At 40.6% G+C, this 16,671-nt stretch overlaps 1 protein-coding gene across 3 annotated transcripts in view; it reads left to right on the top strand.

Moving 5' to 3' along the window:
* The window catches only part of LOC132391321 (E3 ubiquitin-protein ligase SH3RF3-like), a 330,553-nt gene that overhangs the window by 292,139 nt on the left and 21,743 nt on the right, over positions 1 to 16,671 (top strand). For all 3 annotated transcript variants that reach the window (XM_059964353.1, XM_059964354.1, XM_059964352.1), the window contains 3 exons: positions 3,575 to 3,745; positions 3,981 to 4,225; positions 6,116 to 6,441. In XM_059964353.1, coding sequence (XP_059820336.1) covers positions 3,575 to 3,745; positions 3,981 to 4,225; positions 6,116 to 6,441 — 742 coding nt within the window. The remainder of the gene's footprint in view (positions 1 to 3,574; positions 3,746 to 3,980; positions 4,226 to 6,115; positions 6,442 to 16,671) is intronic.

Raw genomic sequence — 16,671 nt, 5'->3', positions numbered from 1 at the left:
GAGGTCTATCATGGGTTGCAGAGGAATCTGCATCAGCTGGAAAATGGACTGAAGAATGTCAGATGAAACTTAATGCAGACAAATGCGAGGTTTTCCACTTCAGTAGGATCAAACAGAGTAGGTCTTACACAGTGAACAGTAGGTCACAGAAGAGTGCTGTAGAATAGAGAGATCTGGGAATGCAGGTCCATAATTAATTGAAAGTGGTGGTCGAGGTAGATGGAGTCGTAAAGAAAGCTTTTGGCACAGTAGCCTTCATAAATCTAAGTATTCAGTACAGGAAATGGGATGTTATGTTTTAATTGTATAAGGCATTAATGAGGCCTAATTTGGAGTATTGTGTGCAGTTTTGGTCACCTCCCTACAGGAAAGATAAACAAAGTTGAAAAAGTGCAGAGAAAATTTACAAGGACAATGCAGGTCTGGGGGACCTGAGTTATAAGGAAAGATTGAATAGGTTAGGACTATATTCTTTAGAAGGTAGGAGATTGAGTGGAGATTTGATAGAGGTATACAAAATTATGAGGGGTATAGCTAGGGTAAATACAAGCAGGCTTTTTCCACTGAGGTTGGATGAGACTAAAACTAGAGGTCAGGGGTTAAGGGTGAAAGGTGAAAAGTTTAAGGGAATATGAGGGGAAACTTCTTTACTCAGAGGGTGGTGATAATGCGAATTTAGCTGCCAATGCAAGTGGAGCATGGAAGCTTGGCTTAAATATTCAAGAGAAGTTTGGATAGGTACATGTATGGTAGGGGTATGGAGGGCTATGGTCCAGGTGCAGTCAAAGGGAGTAGGCAATTGAAATGCTTTGGCATGTACTAGATGGGCCGAAGGGACTGTTTCTGTACTATATTATTCTATGACTCTTATAACTCTATGTGTTGCCTATAAAAATTGTTGTGGTCAGATCACTGCTTTAGACACTTTCACAATCCCTCTGAGCAGCATGGTCCTTCCTCGGTCCAGTATGCTTTCCAACCAGAGGCACAGAGCTTGGCACCAACACCAGTTTGCCCTCTGTTGGACCACTGTTCATGGTGCACGGCATGGAGACAGTTTTGTCATAATCAAATACCTTTCTGAATTCACTTTCATTTGGCTTCATTGCAGGGGTGTGGCATGCAAATGGCGGATGGATCTCCAATCCAGTTGTAGTTGTCTCAGCCAATCATGCCCCACCTCCTCCTGTCATTGCTGCATACAAGCTGAACATGATTTGTTGGTTATTGTATTTTACTGTTATGAATGTCATTCCCACAGGAGCTATCTTTTCTCTAGTATGAGTCCTTAGATGGGTATCTGCAGGCTTCAGTTTAGTATCTTTGAAAAGCTCTTCAAACTCATTTTGTGGAATGATTGAAACTGCTGATCCAGTTCCATTTTAATTAACTTGCTCTTTACTTTCCATGTAAGTCATATTGCTTGTGTATTGCTAGTTTTCACATTATAAATCTTATGGCTACACAATCCTCTGCCACTCTCATCATTCAATTTTTCATCAATACTGTACAGATTAGTGTTCTCTTTGAAATGGCAACCAGACTCTTTACCTCTTCTCTTCTCTGTGCAGTCCATTTACTTTGTCTGCCCAACATGCTCTTTGTATATGTCCTACTTTGTTGCATTTTCTGCAAGTTTTGCCTTTAAATCTGCATTTATGGTGCACGTCACCCCCTGTCACAATGGTAACACAATTTGTTCAGGAAGGCTGGTTTTTGTTTGGACATTGCAACTTTGTTTATGTCACTTTTATTCCTGACTGCAATTCAATTTTGTCTCTGTAATCAAATGTAGCTTTTTTAATCTTTCTGTAGCTCAATCTTTCTGATGTAGCCAGCCATTTCTGCTCTTTTTTAATGCTTATTATCACCTGGAACTCACTCTTTATGAACTTGTGAATTCTTCTGTTTACTGCCCTTTTTTTTCACTTGACTGTCTCTGCATGTGCCGGGCTTAATTTTTTTTTTACTTGCTGTACCTCGCTGCTTGTTTTTTAGTTCGTACAGCCGGTAGCTGTCTAGGGTTCCTTTTAAAAATACCTCATTGCCAATGTAATGTATTGTAACCATTAAACTACTTCAAAGGGAAGCTCAGGAATTCTAAATGTGAGTCTAACTTTGTGTTTAGTTTAAGCGAGGCACACATGTTTCACGTGTTTGTGTGATGACTTATGAAATTCACGTAATTTTACATATAACCTATGATGAATTATATAAACAACAAAGGATGCTTAATCAAACAATATATATACAAGATTACACATATATTACTGACATATTAAATACACAGCACCTGCCAATATAAATCCCTGACACTGACCAAGCCTGTTTACAGAACCAGTTAGGGAAGAGCTGGCTAGAAAAGGCTAATGCTTTTCTAAAATTGATTGTGATTAGTGTAATATTGTTGCTAGGGATAAGTACTATTTCAAATTATGCTGCTTAGCATTGTTCATAGTTGCTATTATCTAGCTACTAAAATATATAGTTTATCACTTAGTGTGATGACTGTAACTGAGAATGTATAGTAAAATCAATGCATTAATAAGTTATTGAATCTGTTGCTGTCCAAATCTAAAATACAGGATGAAATGTATAAGCCTGTGGAAAAATTAATTTGTTTGAAGACTTATGATTTCGCAAAAAATACCTCGAAACATTTTGGTCAATTAATTGTTTTTGAAATTAAAATGCAATTGCCCTGAGGGCATATGAACCATCAATTTGCACATATAATTAGAAATCAGTATGCGGAACTGACTGAGACTTCAGGATATGTCATTGAAGTTACCCTTAAAAAAGTAAAAATGGTGACTTCCTCAGAGTATACAAATTTGTCGGGTTACAAGTCGTAAATCAGCCATCTTGCTACAGTTCAGCTTTTTTCCAAGCTCACCAGTTCAAATAGTTCAGTGAACAATAAATCTGGTATGATGCACAAGTCTTTTAGTATTTAAAAAGTCTGGTTCATGATATTTTGTTAAAGTTGCATAACTTGCTAAAGGGCCACTCAAAAAAAATCTGAGCAGTTAATCTACTGCCCAAAAATCACATATCATCATATTCTACAACCACCCCATTGCCCCATACCATGATATAGGGGCCAACTTTAAGTTACTTAAACTGATAGGAAAATTGGACAGGGTCTTAAACCATTCCAATACTCTACTTAACAGTAAACAAAATCTACCATTATTTGTTAGGGTGACTCGTTGGATAGTGCTCCTTTAAAGCCTGTGTTTCCAAGTTTCATTCAGATGATGCGATCCATTAGATCACGTGGCCCATTGGAGAATGATGGAAGTCGAGTGAAAGTAGTGGGTTATGGTCAGCAATTAATAGCTGCCTTAACCTCTTTAACAATTACTCTCCAATGGACTGTGAATATACTCACTGTGTGAAATTTATGGAGGATTGGTGTGTGAGAACAAGTAAAAGTCGTTCATAATGGGCACATGGAGTATATCCCTAAAAGCTGTTCACAAAGTAGTATTGATAGAGGTCTTTTGACTAATGCGTAATGCAGGGTGGAGATTGTGAACTCAGACCTTGGATTTCTCATTTTGCATTTCAGATACATGGCCATGTATGGCTATAAGCCGCAAAAAGCAGATGAGATGGAGCTGCGGAAAGGGGAGATGTATCGTGTTATTGAGAAATGCCAAGATGGATGGTTCAAAGGCACTTCACTGAGGACAGGAATGTCTGGTGTCTTTCCAGGGAACTACGTAACTCCTGTGTCCAGGTGGGTGTGGATAATAGAATTAGAGAGAGCAGCTGCCTGTGATCCTGCTATGTGGTTTTAACAAAGCTAGAGTGAGATGGGATGGATCGTGGCCAGAGGAATGCACGTGCTGAGATAATCAACATAGTTAGTGGCCTATGCTGTTGTTGAAATATTTTTCCATAAGCAATATTATTAAGTAAAGAAATGTTGATGTGTGTAGTCATTCAACGGGGCATGGTATGTGTTGTTTTAGGGCTCCCTTTGCAGCAACTCAGTCAAGAAACACAGTGCCAGGAGGCACTGCACAAACCATGAAAGGAAGCTCTTCATCAGGCAGCCCGGCAGTAACCTGTCTTGTGAATAACGGAGTGAGGCCTGCTCCCCCTGTCGCCAGCCCCCCTGTACAGCCACAGCTTCATGCATCCAGTCCGCAGCTCAACTGTTTGCGATACTCAGGACAGCAAACTGTCAACCAAGCTCGCAGTGCCATGCAGATGGGTACGTAATGCACATGATTTCCTCTTTCTTCCAAATAAAATGTACCTTTACTATGTGTTGGGTTAAATGTGTTGGCTGCTCTTGGTAAGTGTTATATTCATTGCAGAAAAGGAAGCTACTCACCCAATTGATGCATGTGATTGTTTATACTCCTTGTGGGTCTTTTCCACTGGACGTCATCTTTTCCCAACTCCTTTGTATGGTATCCTCCTGTTAAATGTATCAATACAGTTCAGACACAAAACGCTGGAGGAACTCAGCAGGCCAAGCAGTATCTAAAGAAAAGAGGAAACAGTCGGCATTTCGGGCTCAGACCCTTCATCAGGGCTGCAGCATTTTGAGTGATTGCTTGGATTTCCCGTAGCTGCAAATTTTCTCGTGTTTGCAATACAGTTCAAATGTCTTTCACTCCTCACATCAGCCAGTTCCATAATCCTGCCACCTCCGTGATGCAACATCACTACCTTTACCACAGTGCAGGAAGCAGTAAGTAAGACAGCAGCTGACCCAGCAAAACATCCTCTAGAATACCTTAAGGTGGGGGGTTATATGGGAGGCAAGGTTTGAGGGTCAGCACAACATTGTGGGCCGAAGGGCCTGTAATGTGCTGTACTATTCTATGTTCTAACACAAAGGCAGGGGCATGTTAAATGAAAGATTTGACAAACATTGCTGCTGATTGAAGAATGTTATATTTAAAACAAGAGGCATGTGACATGATACATTTCGAAGAAATTTGTTTCTTTTGTAATTCCCTTTTTCTAGAGGCCACCTGACTATATACACACTTCTAATAGATCTTATATGAGCTTTTGAATTCTTTTGCCTACATTTTGGGGATTGATTTATGTGATTCCATCCACTTAGAATAAAGCGCACTGACTGCTGAGTGAATGTATTACATGCATTTTCTATTACATGTGTTCCTGGAGATTCCTGGCCTCCAGGCAGCACAAGGACAAGAAGTGAAGGCACTTTCAATGTAATGCAGATCTATGTCAGAACTTGGTATTCTGGTCTTTTAGTATCTGATTTGACAATAAGTAAATAATTCATGACTTTTCTAACCTTTTGTATAACATTTAGTAATAATTCATTTTCCTTTAGTAAAATCATATAAATTACATTTCTGGAATACAGAGGAAAATATGCTTGTGTTTCACACATCAACATTAAAATATGTGAACTGAAGGAGAGATCATATTGTAATGCATGAGATGGAGGATCTGCCTTATCCATCCCCTACATTGTTATGCAACTTCCCTTAAACTGCCCCAAACTCCTGGTGATAACAGGGCCGGAGAACAAGATATATCCACAAAAAGAAGGAGTTGTTTATTGTGAAGGCAACAAGCCTGTTCTTTTACTCTTTCAGCTGAATTTTGAATGTTGCTTTGATATGCTGGCCTTGTCATCTGCTGCTAATGGCAAAAGTCTCCATAAGCAGAAAATAGTGTTTCAGATAACTGGTAATATCTGGTTATCTCAGCAGGAGCAGTAAAACCATGTTTTACGAGTTAAATTTAGGCTTGAATGGCTTCACAAGCAAAGTAGTGAACTAAGGAATTTCAAAGGCCTTCTGTTTTATGAAAGAATTCTTCTTTTGTTGCCTAGTCTAGGAAAGGCCTTTGGGGTGGAGGAGTGGATGTTGAATATCATATATTTAAGTTATCAAATATAACATGTAGAATACCAGCCATCTGAAATCCCCAACAGGAGTATACATTATATTCTGTATAAATTATCTAATTTTCTTCTTGCATTATAATCTGGGCATAACATTATTCGGAAAAAAATCTGAGAAATGAACTTCCATTTTATTTGCCACAAGCTACGGGCACTTAGGTTAATCTAACCAATCTTTCCTATGCCCTCTGTTTTGTTTTTCAGTCCATCCTGCTGTTCAAGCACTTGACCGTCCAACAGCAACTGTACCACCACTTAGAACACAGAGTCCTCCCACCCGAGTCCCTGCCACCATGGTGAGACCGCAGCCTGTGACCTCTCCGCAACACGTTCATCAAACCTCTGGATCTCCTGGCACCAGACCAACTATTTCACTCACCTCTGCAGCTGCAGCAATCACTCCACCAAATGTCAGTGCAGCCAACCTGAATGGCGATGCAATGGGCGGGCCAGCAAGTTCCTTGGCGACTTCCAGTCCATTGAACTCTGCTCCTACACTATCCAAGCTGGAAGAGCGGAAAAGTGAAAGGGTGAGTCCAGCTGTTTGTGGTGGGGCTTTTATCTCATCTTTGGAAGAAGGCACTCTTAGAGAACAACAGACAGATCACTTGGACTGGTTCAATTTAGAGCACTGGCTACATGATGTATAGACCCTCAACAAACACACTTAGATGTTTATTATTTAAAGTATTTTGTATTTCAACGACCCAAGTTATTTCATCTAAAAATGCCTATTTTCCATGATATCCAAAGCCAATGATTTCAGGTAGAATTCCATAATGCGCGTACAGTCTTATTATCCACTTATAAAGCAACATTCGCATGTTACAGGTAAATACATCTCGTCTAAATAATAAGCATTTTCTGTCATTGCTGGACATAATCATGGATTGTATAAATCCTTGTTTTAACCCAAATAGCAAATATTATACCCATTAGAAAGCAATAAATTTATTGGAGCCATGAATGAATGACATCACATAATCCTAACTCCCCTGTAGATTGGTCACGACTAATTTCCTCAGGATAATGGAGGGGGAAGTGGCAATCAGCAGCATGCCATCTCCCGTATGATTCATTGTCCTTTTCTGATGTTTTATGCTTTCATTAGCTGGGTTTTACACTTGGGATCAATTATACACTGCTTCCCTGTGTCCCTGCATTTGCCACTGCAGCTTCCAAGCATACTGACGGGACTGAGGAGAGCATTAAATGCTCTGGAAATAGATTTAATGCCCAGTCATATTTTTAGCCCATCAAATTTAAGGAATAAAATTCTCTTATTCCTTCTTTGTTTCGCCCTTGGATCATTTATTTTGTTTCTGTTTTCCTATGCATACACATGCTTTAAATTCCTTCAGCACTTTTTTTTTGCAATAACTCCAAAGAATATGCAGCTGGAAGTGCTGCAGATGATTATGGGACCTGATTCAGTATGTGCTCGGACTTACCGTGAGGGTTCTACAATGCCTGGAATTCTAATGTTTTGGCCTTATCTGAATCGAAGAGGTATCCAGACTATCCAATTAAAACAATAAGATCAGCCAATTTTTCTTTGGCAGTAGAGCCCACCTGCAGATCCAGGCCTCAGCTGCACAGCCCCTAGGAAACCAGTTTATTTTCCATAAAACAGATAATGAATACAGGGAATGTACTTTAGTTGGGTACAATCAGTATATCCACATTCAAAAGCAAATTGCCTGTGAATTGCATTCATTATGAAATATGTAATAGATGTGCAGAATAATAATCTAATAATAATAAGGGTTTTTTTCTGTGGCCTGTTAATGAATGTAACAATTTTTTAACTATGCAGTGGCAATAGAGTTGGGTAGGAGATTTCACAGCTCACTCAATTACATCATCTACTGGCTAAAACTAAGAACTTCACCATTAGTGCTGATTTTTAATGCATGAATTGCTCAGAAGCAAATTATCCTAGGTTAGGTCGCCCGAACAATCATTTCTCGGTGAGGTGTCCCAGTGGAGAAATAGCTCTGGACATTTCCACACATGATTTCCATCAGTTTATTTGATATTTTGCTAATAACATACTTGCACTCAGTGATGCTAAGGGTTTTAACTGGTACATGTCATCCCTCACCAGCAATAACTGGAACTTCTGGCGCTACAACATCCACAGAACAACAAACAGCAAACATGCCTATTGGGAATCATGTTTGATCAACTGTTAGAGTTCTTGAGGACATAGCTAGAACAGAAGATAAAGAATTAGCAAATATGTTCTGTATTTTGGTAAGGCTTTGTATAAGATGCCACACGAGAGAATGGTGACTAAAGGTAGAACGTGCAGTGGGGGTGAACTAATATACTTGCGTGAATGGAGAGTTGGTTAACAGATAAAAAATACTTTATAACCACCCATTTACTGTCAGCTTACAAAGATCTTATTTTTATTAACTTGCTGCCAGCTCATACACTGGGGAGCAACTTAGAAAGACCAATTAACCTATCAATTTGCACGCCTTTGTAGTATGGGAGGAAACCTATGTGGTTACAAGGAGAATGTGCAAATCCATGCAAACAGCATCCAAAATCAGGATTGAGCCCAAACTCCTGTAATAAGAAGGGGTGACTTGGCAGGCTATAACTAGTTGGGCTCCACAGGAGCACCGCTTGGGTCCAGTTATTCTCAATCAGTTGTATGGCTGAGGTGACTAAATATAATATTTCTAAGTCTGCTGATGACAAAAACGTAGAAGAAAATGTCAGTTTGACAAGGAACCAGCAGTTTCAGAGAAATATACAGGGCAGATGATAACATTTGAGATATTGACTGTCTGGAACTCAGAACTCCTGCCATTGTGTGCTAATGTTTGGGCAGAAGGATATAGAGGTGTGGCATCTTTTTAAATGGTAAGAGATTAGGGAGATTTGATACTCAAAGGGCAGGTTCTCTTGTACACAAACTCAACGAAAGCTATGGTATGAGTGCAGCAGTCCACTGGGAATATAAATAATATAGCGGTACTCCCAGGTTACGTAAGTATTCCCTTCCTGAGAAATGATCATGAATCAATTTATCTGTCAGTCAGAACCAAAGGATTTTCCAGTAAGGGAAAACAAGTGAGTGAAAGAAATAACAACAGTTCATTCATTTCCAGCCGGTCACTATAGATAGGGTCATAAAAGAGCCATAGTGTCAGCAGAAACAACAACATTTATTTATTTTTAATTAAACCGCAGTTTAAACACTTGGACGGTGGCCCATACAGACATTTTGAGAATAAATTATTCAGTGTTATTTTATACATTGTAGACTACAACAAACATCCAGGAACAGGTATAACTGACAGACTTTTTTCACAGAGATATTCTTTGAACATATTTATATTTCTGTGGGGCATAAAATTGTATTTCTAAAAGTTAGGCCTTTTGAAACTCGGGCAGCCCGTAATGACCTTTAGTGAACAGAAGAATAAAGGTGTACATATTACTACAATTAAATTAGGCCTTGTGAGACCACTCTAGGAGTGGTGTGTACAATCTTAATCACCTTATCTGAAATGGATACATTTTTGACAGAGTATAGTGACAATTGCCCAGACCGTTTATTAGCATGGCTGGTCTATTTTGTGAGATCCAGTAGTCTAGGCTTCTGAATTGGAATTAATTTACTATTTTTACATGTACCAATCGAGAGTGAAAAGCTCATCTTGCATACTGCTAATACAGATCAAATCATTACATGGTGCTTTGAGGAAGAACAAACTAAAACATTAACAAAATGCAGAATGAAGTGTAACAGCTACAGAGAAAGCGCAGTACAGGTAAACAACAAGGGGCAAGACCATAACAGGGTAAATTGAGAGTCCATCTTATCACAACAGGGAATCATTCAATAGTCTTATAACAGTGGAGTAGAAGCTGCCCTTGAGCCTGGTGGCATATGGTGGTTTCTGGTCTTTTTTATCTTCTGCCCAATGGAAGAGGGGAGAAGAGAGAATGTCTGGGGTGGGTGGGGGTCCTTGATTATGCTGGCTGCTTTACTGAGGCTGAGCGAAGTATAGACAGAGTCCGTGGAACGAAGGCTGGTTTCTGTGAGCTGTGTACACATCTCTGCAGTTTCTTGTATTCACATGCAGGACAGTTGCCATGTCAAGCCCGTTGTGCATCCAGATACAATTTTTTCTGTGTGCATCAATAAAAATTGTGTCGGCAGACACATGCAGAAGTTCTTTGGCTGCTTGAGAAAGTAGAGGTATTAATGAGCTTTCTTAGCATGGTGCCTGCATGGTTGGACCACAACAGACTATTAGTGATGTTCTCTCCAAGGAACCTGAAGTTCTCAACCTCAACACCATTGATGAAGACAGGAAAATGTGCACCACCCCCTTTCTGAAATCAATGACCAGCTGTTTTATTTTGCTGACATTGAGAAAAACTTGTGGTCATGACGCCATGTCACCAGGCTCTCTACCCCCTTCCTGTACTCCCAACTCATCATTATTTTAGATACGGCCCAATATAGTGGTGTCATCTGCAAACTTGTAGATGGATTTGGAGCAGGATCTACAGGGAATAGAGTTGGGGGTTGAGAATGCAACCTTGTGGAGAACTAGTGTTTATAGTCATCGTGGCAGAGATGCTGCTGTATGTCCTTGTTGATTGTGGCCTGTTGGTCAGGAAGTCGAGGATCTAGAGGACCAAGTTGCAGAGGGAGGTGTCAACTCCCAGGGTTTAGAGTTGGCGATGAATTGCTTGCAATTATGGTATTGAAGGTGGAGCCCTAGTCCATAAACAATAGTCCAACATGAGTGTCTTTACCGTAAAGATGTTGCAGAAATGAGTGCAGGAGCAGAGAGGCGGTGTCTGCCGTAGACTTGTTTCAGCAGCAGGCCAGTTGCAGAGGCCGAATTTGTCTGAAAAGCGGAAGCTGATGCACTGCACGACCAGGCTGTTCAAGAGCGAATTAGAAGAATGAAAGGCAGCACACCGTTGAAACACACACATTCTTAGTGGGCTTGACAGTATAAATACTGCAAGGATTTTTCCCTTGGCGGAGGAGTTTAGAACCAAAAGGTGACAGTCACAGTGCAAAGGAAATGTTATTGAGGGAAAATGTCTTCACCAAATCTTTGAAATTCTCAACCTCAGAAGGTTTTATAGGCTTAGTCATTCAAAGTTGAAAATACTAAATATGCAAATATTACAGGAATCAAGGGATATAGAGATAAGGAAAGAAAATGGTGTTTCTGCCACAGTCTTGTTGAACATTACAGACTAAATGGCCTCCTGTATCTTTTGTTCACATTTATAAGAGACTGTAACAAGCCGGAGACTTGAATAGTTATCTTCAATATTGACTGTCAGCTGTTCATCCGTCTTCCAGAGTTCCACATCAGCACTGGGCATCGTCATCCTTAAGCCTCAGTAACAATACTCAGTGGAAGTGTGAATATGTTAGTGATAGGGGACCTCAGTGCTGCAGGGAAAGATGTGCCCATGAGTGAGGAGATCAAACCCAGAGAGTCTCCAGAGATACCACCTCCTACCTTGAACGCTGTTATCACTGAGTGTGGTGCTGCTCTAGTGGTCAGCTCCTCAGCCTAGTGACATAGAGCAAAGCTTCCCAAGCTTTCTAATGCCATGGACCAACACCATTAAGCAAGTGGTCTGTGGATCCCTAGTTGGAACCCCTGATATAGAGGGTGTCGACTAACATTCATTTCTGCGTCTTTGTAACTCGTTCCATTTGAAACAGTTGGGTGAAGTTTGCATGTTCTTCCTGTGACCACCTGTGTTTGTGCTAGTAGCTCTCCACATCCCAGAGGTATCCCACAAGGTTAAATCGCTACTGTAAATTGCCCCGTGGAAGCAGATGATAGAAAAGTCAGTGGAAAGTTTACAAAGAAATAAATGGAGACTTCAACTGATGGGATACTTTGAAATCTAGCAGGATCTGATGGGTTGAATGGCCTCCTGTGTCATAAGAAAATATGAATTGCATTGATCTTGTTTTGATGGATGATGCTCAGTGTAAACCATCCTCATGTAACTGCATTTATTAAATACATATTTGGCCAATTTTACCACTTTTTGTGGGTGTTTCGTTTGCGCGTTGGAGATGTATACAGCACAGGCCAATAAAGAGTGAAGTCCAATTTCTAGGCAGTAGAATCTTGCAGCTTCGTGCATCTGCACCGGAAGAGCAACTGCATAGAAATTCACCCTCCTTTTTTGTATTGAATGCCTGAAGAGTATCATCAGCAAATTGTACTCTGTCTCCACTGACGTCAACGAGATTCCAGATGAGCATCATCCTGTTGTATTCTGCTTATGTAGTTCAATTAAAAGGAAGTCCATTTTTAAGCACACCGAGTTGTTCCAGATATGGAGAGCCAAAGGAACTGATTATCCAGATTAGAGAATTCTTCTACAAAATGGGAGTTGGGAATTGGCAGTGAGCATAACTGGATCACCCCACCCCACAGTATCCCAGTGTTCTTTTGATAGCCGCTGTTTTCGAAGTCCTTAGGGTTATTTTAAATTGGAGGTATCTAAAATCAAAGAACCTTTTAAAAAATAATAATTTACTGAATGTTTTCAATGAATTTTTTAGTGGTCGATGGGACTTACTCTGGCTGGGCTTCTGTGTCTAGTGGCGTTCTACAGGAGTCTGGATGGTGGCCTCTGTTGCTTGTGAAATATATAAATGACAGATGAAAAAGTCATTGGATGCATTAGTAAGTTCACACTAACTAATGATATAAAGATTAGTGTCTCCGTGGATAGTGTAGAAGACTGCCAAAGGATACAGTGGGACGTACAGTAGATCTGTTGCAGATGCAGGCGGACAAATGGCAGATGGTGTTTAATACAGACAAGTACTAGGTGATGCGCTTTGGGAGGCTGGATGTAAAGGGACATGCACAGTTCATGGCAGGACCTTCAACAGTATTGATGTACAAAGGGATCGCGGTGCAAGTCCATAGCTTCCTGGAAATGGCTGCACGGGTTGATAGGGTGGTGAAGAAAACATATGGCATGCTTGCCTTTATTAGTGAAGGAATTGAGTTCAAGAGTCAGGAAATTATGATGCGCTTTATAAAACTGGTTAGGCCGCGTCTGCATCCAATTCTGGTTACCCCTTTATAGGAACGATGTTGAGGATTGTCACGAACCCGTAACTGGGTTACTTACCTGCAAATATAGAGATGTCTGTTGGAGTCTGGTGATACTATTTTTAACAGTATTTATTATCAAAAATACACAAAAATAATATCAATGCAAATATACAGATAATATACGTCGTCAATACTAAACCTAAAAGTTCAGGTATAATAATAATCAATAAGAAATAAGCTCTGTCGTTGTCTAGGGGATAATGTATTGTCCAATGGAAATATAAAGTTCGCTGCAGTTCACACAGGCTGCCATCGTTTGGGTGTCGCTGTGTTGCAATTGTTGGAGAGAGAGAGAGATAGGAGAATGGGAACATTTACCACTACGGGTTTTGCCAACCTTCCTTTATGATTTTGATCCGTCAGGTGTCTCATTGTCGTGGCCGTTCAATTGTGACCTCCCCTTTAGCTAAACCGTTCTTCCGTGATGAGCCCACCACCCAGGCAAGGGAGGACGCACACGATCTCCCACCGGCTTTCGCTATAAAACGCTGTCCCTGGATCTAAAGCGTTTCTCCTGGTGTGTCTAAGCGGTTGTTCCCCAGACCACTCTTTTATCCTCACTCACGGGGTCTCAGATGTCAATCAGGTTGGGATGATGCAATCCCTCAACCAGACCATTCTGGTTGTCCCCTGAGGGGTTTCCATGAATAGTACAGTACTCAATACACAATTCCTTCTCCAAGAGACAATGGCAGTAATCAGTGGTTCTGTTCCGCTTCTGTCAGGAGACATTCCAAACCTTGTGTATTCTGTGTGTGTCTCTCTCATTATTGACATGATGTGGATCTCTCTCATTTCCTGGGTCTCAGACCCCAAAATAATAGCGATCTTGCGATTCTCAAAAAGGAGGGGGCGACTTTGCACCCTTCGGCCCCTCAGAGTTGCTCTGCCCTCGTAACAGGGTGCAGAAGTAGTTTGCCAGGCTGACGTCTGGATTAGAGGACATGCAATGAGATGCAGTTCGACAAATTTGAGTGGTTTTCTCTGAAGCAATGGAGGCCTGATAGAGGTTTATAAGATTATGAGAGGCATGGATGGAGTATTCAGCTGGTATCTTTTTCCCAGTGTTGACATTTCTAATAATAGAGGCATTCATTTAAGGGAGATGGGGTGGTTCAAAGAAGATGAGTAGGGCAAGTGTTTTTTTTACACAAATCGTGGTAATGCCTAATTTCCGGGGTAATGGTGCAGGCAAACATGACAGAAGCATTTAAGAGGCTCTAAGATATGTGCATGGACATGAACGCATAACGAGAGGGGATTTAGTTCAGCACAACTCTGAATGCCAAAGGGCCTGTTTCTCTGCAGTTCTGTTGTATGTCCAATATCAATTAATTTCCACTTTAGGTAAAATAAAGAAAAATAAACCATGCTTTTTACTCAAGATCAGCATTTAGATGACATTATGTAGGTCAGCTTGTTTTAAAGTGCTCTCAGATCTGCTCTCGCAGAAATAGGGAGGCCACTTTTGTCAAAAAGCATACAAGTCAGATAAGTTGCACAAGAAGGAAGTGACTGTTGGCAGCTCTCTATGCAGACAGTGGCCGGAGGTGAGTATGATTCAACCCAATGTTTCAGCATCGCATTTGGCTTTAAACTGTGACCACGATACAAGTAAGAGTGAGTTGAAAGTAAGTATATACACCGTTTGATATACAGATATTTTGTGACTTGGCTGCATCTGAAGTGGAACTGATTGTATAGTTTCGAGATGAGGGATGACACACACCTCCCACTGTGGTGATTCTCTGTTGCTATCCTCTAGAATCAGAAACAGAATCAGGTTTATTATCTTTGACAAATGTCATGAAATTTGTTGTTATGCAGCGCTAGTATGGTGCAACATGTAAAATATCCTATAAATGATAATAAATATATAGTAAAAATAAGTAATGCAAAAAGCGAACAAAAATAGTGAGAACAACACACACAAAATGCTGGTGGAACACAGCAGCCCAGGCAGCATCTATAAGGAGAGGCACTGTCGATGTTTCGGGCCGAGACCCTGTTCATAAATCTTATGGTGGAGGGGCAGAACTTGTTCCTGAGCTGTTGAGTTTATGTCGTCAGGTTGCTGTAACTCCCCCATGATGGTTGCAATGAAAAGAGGGCACGTCCTGGGTTCTGGGAGTCCTTGAGTCCCTAATAATGGATGCACCTTTTTGAGGCATTGCCTTTTGTAGGTATCCTCGATGGTGGGGTGGGGGGGTGGTGTTGGTGGGTGCTAGTGCCTGTGATGGAGCTGGCTGAGTTTACAACCCTCTTCAACCCTGTGCAGTAGCCCCTCTGTACCAGGGATACAACCAGTTAGCATGCTCCCCACAGTACATCAGTAGAGATTTGCTGGAGTCCTTGGTGACATACTAAAAATGCCCATTCACTAGCTTGCTCTCCCCCCTGAAGAAAATGGAGAAAATCAAAGGTCAAGTCAATCCAGAACTACTGGTTGATTTTAGAAGTTGTGAGGTTGAGGAGCAAAAGAATGGGCCTGTTGAAATCTCCAGAAGCCTCCTGACAGTTAACATGCATCAATAGAGACCATGCACGGTTCCTAATGAACGTGCACACACAGAGAAACTGCTGTCAGTTTTATTATGCAAACTTCCAACTTTGCTCTGGCCAATATATTCTGACGGGAACAGAAACTTTTCTCTATAGAAGTCATTCTTTGTTTAACAGTCAAGTTGGAAAAGGAACAATTTTCTTCTGGAACTCCTAGTTACAAATCTAAAGAGCAGCCACTATTGGGAATTACCCAACCATTTTCCTCAGCAGAAGCATGAGGCCAATGAAATACAACCAGGATTGTTTCAAAACCTACACAATTAAGGTGCAAGTGACTCAGATTCAGTTTTGCCACTGTCTGTAAAGAATTTCTACGTTCTCCCTGTCACTGTGTGTGTTTCCTCCGGGTGCTCTAGTTTCATCCCACATTCCAAAGATGTTTGGGGTTAATAGGTTAATTTGTCACATGGGTGAAATTGGGCAGCATGGGCTCGCCGAGTCAGAAGAGCCTGGTACCGTAAAATAAAACAAGAAATATAAATGCTCAAAATCAAAAATAAATTTTATCATTGCAGATCAGTGACTTCGGGGTGCACAAAGTTTTAAAATTTGGCCTCCTGATCTCTGCAGCCTGGAAAGTGTAAATTTTCAAAAGCAATGGCTGATATTTTTCCCTTGGGTTCTCTCTCCTGATCTGAAGGTTGATTTTCCAGTTTCAGGTGTCTCTCAGATTTGTCTAGTGATGTTCTGCTGTAGCGTTTCCAACATGAGTTATTCTTTGAGTGCAAATTCATTATGCCGATTACTAACACTTCCTTACAGTTGAACCTCGATTGCCTTTACATATAATCCAGCAATTTTGGAAACTTTTCTCTTTTTCGTATGGCTGTTAATTACAAGCACATTTTGCCTCTGCATATTTATCTCTATAACATTTCCTCTAAATGATCCTCTTTGTTTATTCACTTGATATTACCTAATCATTTTTTCACTTGCAAGTGAACCTTACAGAATTCTCTCATCCTGAATTTGTGGTGAACAAATAGATTTTTTTCCTGGTGTAAGACTGCCAGTTGCGTATCATGACTTTGGTGAATTCTATAGCCA

Source organism: Hypanus sabinus, chromosome 3 (genome assembly GCF_030144855.1).
Source record: "Hypanus sabinus isolate sHypSab1 chromosome 3, sHypSab1.hap1, whole genome shotgun sequence".
Lineage (NCBI taxonomy): Eukaryota > Metazoa > Chordata > Chondrichthyes > Myliobatiformes > Dasyatidae > Hypanus > Hypanus sabinus.
The sequence above is the reverse complement of the archived record's forward strand: the minus strand, read 5'-3'. Positions and strand labels throughout refer to the sequence as shown.